This window comes from Salvelinus sp. IW2-2015, linkage group LG20, assembly GCF_002910315.2.
Source record: "Salvelinus sp. IW2-2015 linkage group LG20, ASM291031v2, whole genome shotgun sequence".
In the NCBI taxonomy this organism is placed as follows: Eukaryota; Metazoa; Chordata; class Actinopteri; order Salmoniformes; family Salmonidae; genus Salvelinus; species Salvelinus sp. IW2-2015.
Window position 1 is genome coordinate 14,363,375 of NC_036860.1, and position 4,857 is coordinate 14,368,231.

General features: G+C 49.2%; 1 protein-coding gene across 1 annotated transcript in view; it reads right to left on the reverse strand.

Annotated features, from left to right (window-relative positions):
- Positions 1-1,670: 1,670 nt before the first annotated feature.
- The window catches only part of sh2b1 (SH2B adaptor protein 1), a 16,529-nt gene continuing 13,342 nt past the window's right edge, over positions 1,671-4,857 (reverse strand). Inside the window, exons 11-12 of the mRNA XM_070449715.1 lie at positions 4,818-4,848; positions 1,671-1,942 (exon numbers count right to left, since the gene is read on the reverse strand). Coding sequence (XP_070305816.1) covers positions 1,671-1,942; positions 4,818-4,848 — 303 coding nt within the window. The remainder of the gene's footprint in view (positions 1,943-4,817; positions 4,849-4,857) is intronic.

Consider the following 4,857-nt stretch of genomic DNA (forward strand, 5'->3'; position numbering starts at 1 on the left):
TGCGCATTCACAAATTAAGAACGTGCACGCGATAAACAGACCCCAAAACTGCGGTCATCACTAGTTTCCAGCCAAACCCCGCCTATATCTGAAATGTATCTTCTTAAAATTTGATTTTAAATCTAACCCGAACCTTAACCAGATTGCTAACCATATGCCTAACTTTAAAATATGACCCAAAAACTAATTTTTGTTTTCATGAATTTTTATGACATAGCCATTGGACTTTGTGGCAACACAAAACTGCAAGAATTACTGTAACATTCCTTTACATCCTTCCCCTTTATTCAGTAAGAAACAATAACAGTGAACCAAAGCAACAACACACGAGGCCAAAATGTTTCAGTATAATTATATTATATCATATTATCATTTAATTCAATGTAGTACCTGAAACTAACCACACAGGTTGGACAAAACCCTGCCCACCGTCAACACAAGGTCCCAGCAAAAGAGAGAGCGACAGAGACAGAAAGGCACAAATAGAGATCAACATTTGAAAAGGGTGAACAGGGGGATGGGGGTAAGATGTGTAAAAGATGACAAAGCTCGGAGTAGAGGACAAACAGAAGAAGTGAAGGTATAAACAAAGAGAGGAAGGAGGGGGGATACAAAGAGAAAGAAAGAGGCACTGAACTGAATGGCAGAAAGACAGACATGGCCACACAACCCAGGCACAGGTTGAAGGAGTACGACAGAGGTGACAACAAAGAAAGGCACAAGTAGAAAAATGTCCCCCCCCCCCCATTATATTTATCTTATTTTCTATTTCTGCACATTAAAATTAAATTTGGATGAGGTCCAGGAGGAGAGGACTGTATGAGCGTGAGGGAAAGACTGAGTATGAGGCTTAGGAATATTTAAAAAAGGCAAACAAATTTCAACTGAAATAACCGAATGGGGGCAGGAACAAGTGTTACGCATTACATGGAGTAAACAACATACAATAAAAGGCATTTTAAAAATAAAATTAATACTATTATTTCCGACCATCATCATTATTTCCTTTATCATTATTGTTAATCATATCATTATTATCAATAATAAAYWWWWTTTTATTTTTTTATCTGAAGGATAGATATAATCGCTCTCTCTACCTCTGGCCACTTCTCTACCATTAAAGAAAACCAGAAAATGAGTGGAGAGAAAAAGAGACGGAGAGAAAGAGTGAGGTTGAAAGAGTGACTGAGGTATATGTATCCTGCCTGCCAGTTCTAGCCTAGTCTCTTTGCCACCTTGTAAGTATATGGTTGTCCTGCATCTCTACCTCTGTGTAAGTGTACTGTTGGCCATTAGAATGTCTGCAGGATATTGAGGTATGGTACTGCTGGGTTCAGAGGATCTCTCACTACCTACATCCATAAATGGATTCAAAAGTCTACAAAAAGCGTACCAAGAGGTGTACCGGCAAAAAAGCTTATCTCGCTAAACATTAGTGTACCTGTACTTAGTGTTGTAAGGTGCTCCCATCCCTCTCTCTTCTCTTTCACCGTTTTCTCTTTCTCTCCATCTTGCTAAATCTCCCAGAATGCTTGTGTTTTAATAGTGTTAGTACATCCTTCTAACCCCTTCCCCTCACAGTCTCGTAATAAAATACAAATACTGGTTATGAATGGCTATGACTCCCGCCTCCTCCACTCTCCCTTTCGCACAAACACCCCCCTCCCTCCTCAGAAGAAGGAGTACTGGTTGTCAATGGCTCTTGCCCTCCCTCCTTCCCGCTCTTCGCCCTCCACCCCCTCCAGTTGGCGAAGAGGAGCTTCCCTCTCCTCCCAGTCCTCCGCTCCTTCCCCTCCTCCTGCAGTTGCTGCAGTTCCTCCTCCACCTCCTCCCAGCTCGGTCTCGTTCCCTCGTTCCTGGGGTGGGGTTGGGGGTGGCGGCCGGCCGGGGGGCAGGGGTGGAGGAGGAGGCTGGGGGGGGCTACGGGGTCTGCTGGTCAAGTCTGGTGGGAGGAAAGAACAGCCGAGAGAGAAAAGCAGAGAAAGAAAGAGTGGTAAAAGGTGTAAATAAAGGAGGGGCGGGCGGGCGGGGGACAAGATAAAAAGGTGACATTTCCAGAGAGCGAGTGGTGAGAAGGGAGAAGAGGAGGAGGAAGAGGGGGAGAGACAGAGTGAGTGTCATGGCCGCGACGTCTGTGTGACAGGTCCATGTCATGGAATCAGTCGAGACACACACAAACACACTGTGTGCTCACACACACACCTTGATCCCGTCTATTAAATACATTTCATGTAAAACACAAAACAACGCATCGTCTGAAAATGTTCTATGAAGATTCTACATGACCCTAAACTTTTTAGCAGATATAACATTCTATAGCAGAGGTGGTCTCTCAAGTCATTGCTCTAGGAGTGATCTGTGTTCTCAAAAAGACTCTATGGTAGGTCCAGTTTTAGATAAGGTTAGTACAGACTAACTTCACTGGAAGACTGAGCAGTACACTGAGGTGAATGGCCACTAGCTAGCTCTACACTCACGCTATGGTGCGTTCCATCGCTTTCTCGCCGGCCGTCTCTCTCTCTCTAGGTCCCTCTCGCTGGCTCGCCTAGGTCCCTCTCGCTCCCTCTTGCTCTAGGTCTTTCTCTCGGTCTCTCTCTCATGCTGCCTCTCTCTCGCCATCATTCTCTCTAGGTCTCTCGCTAGGTCACTGTCTCGCTCTCGCCATCTTTCCCTCACTAGGTCTCTCCCAGTAGGCCCCTCTCGCTCTAGGTCCCTCTCGCTCTTTCTCTCGGTTTCCTAGATTGCTGTCTCTCTCACTCTAGATATCTCTCTCTCTCGCCGTCTTTCCCTCACTAGGTTTCTCCTCTCTCTAGGTCTCTCACGCTGCCTCTCTCTCTTTCTTGCCGTCCCTTGCTCTGTGATCTCTCTCAGTCTCGCTCTGGGTCCCTCTCTCGCTCTGGGTCCCTCTCTCGCTCTGGGTCCCTAGGTGTCTCTCGCTCTAGGTCTTTCTCTCGGTTTCTCTCCCTCTCTGTCTCTCTCTCATGCTGGCTCTCTTTCACCGTTTTTCCCTCACTAGGTCTCTCCCAGTCTAGGTTTCTCACGCTGCCTCTCTCTTTCTTGCCGTTCTTCGCTCTGGGTCCCTCGCTCTAAGAGAGAGATGGTTCCTCTCTCTCTCTCTCGCTCTGGGTCTCTCTCTGCTCTCTCGCGTCTGGGTCTCTCTCTCTCTCGCTCTGGGTTCTCTCTTCTCTCTCTCGCTCTGGGTCTCTCTCTCTGTCTCTCTCTCTCTCTGGGGTCCTCCTCTCTCTCTCGCTCTGGGTCTCTCTCTCTCTCTCGTCTCTGGGTCTCTCTCTCTCTCTCGCTCTGGGTCTCTCCTCCTCCTCATCTCTCTCTCTCTCTCGCTCTGGGGTCTCTCTCTCTCTCTCTCTCCGTCTGGGGTCTTCTCTCTCTCTCTCGCTCTGGGTCTCTTCTCTCGCTCTGGTCCTCCTCGCTCTGGGTCTCTCTCTCTCTTTCTCGCTCTGGGTCTCCCCTCTCTCTCTCTCTCTCTCCTGGGTCTCTCTCGCTCTGGGTCTCTCTCGCTCTCTCTGGGTCTCTCTCGCTCTGGGTCCTCTCTCGCTCTGGGTCTCTCTCGCTCTGGGTCTCTCTCGCTCTGGGTCTCTCTCGCTCTGGTCTCTCTCTCTCTCTCTCGCTCTGGGTCTCTCTTCTCTCGCTCTGGTCTCTCTCTCTCTCGCTTCTGGGTCTCTCTCTCTCTCGCTCTGGGTCCTCTCTTCTCTCGCTCTGGGTTCTCTCTCTCTCTCGCTCTGGTCTCTTCCTTTCTCGTCGCTCTGGGTCTCTCTCTCCTTTTTTTCGCTCTGGGTCTCTCCTCTCTTCGCTCTGGGTCTCTCTCTCTCTCGCTCTGGGTCTCTCTCTCATGCAAGGTTCTCTCTCTCACGCTAGGTTCTCGGTCTGTCTCTCTCGCTAGGTCTCGGCTGACTCTTCGCTAGGTCTAGGTCTGTCCTCGTCTTGCTAGGTCCTCGGTTGTCTCTCTCTCTCTCTCCCCTTCTCGGTCCTCCTCTTGCCGTCTCTCTCTCCAGGTCTCCATCTTGCCGTCTCTCTCTCCCGGTCTCTCGCGCTACGTCTCCTCTCTCTCTAACTCGGTGTCTCTCTCTCTGTGGAGTCTGGTCTCACTTACACCACAGTCAGAGATGGGGGTTGATGGAGAGTCAGGGTGGCGCGTGTGATGACATCACAGACTGTGGGCCGCTGCCTGCCCGGTCCCGCCTGCGAAGAATGACCCAACGAAAACACAATAAGAGACAGCCAATCAGAGCTCTGGAAGGCACGGTGGGTGGGTGGGGGGGTGGAAAGAAGGGTGTAGAAGGAAAGGAGGTAGAGTGCTAGGGCAGTGCTAGGGACTAGGGACAGAGAGGAGTAGTAGGGGCTAGGGGTTGATTTGGAATTGTGTGTTGGGGGGAAGCTGTAAGAGGCAGGGGTGGTATGGGAGGGAGCATCAGTGCAAATTGATGGGACCAAGCCATGCGGCGCCACTCCAGTTGTGTCTCTGTAATGGACACAGAGATGAGGATGCAAAGCAGCCAGTCTTATGTATAATGACATGTGACAGAAACATCATGTAGTGGCCATGTTTTAGCACACACAACCATTCTTATGCCTGCTACACATCTTTTCAATGGGATGATACACACGCACACTATATGAATTCACTGATGTAATAGCATAGTGTAACCCAATCATAATGCATAAAACACATACACCAGACACTAAACGTACATACAACACCCAAGAATTGCCTTTAGAGGCCAGTTGTAAAACCAGTGTAGTTTCATCCTAGTGGAATATCCGGAATATCCTAGTGGAATATTTCACCCCTGACCTGTTACCTGGCTGCCGGACGGCGGTGGCGCCCACAAGCTGATGAGA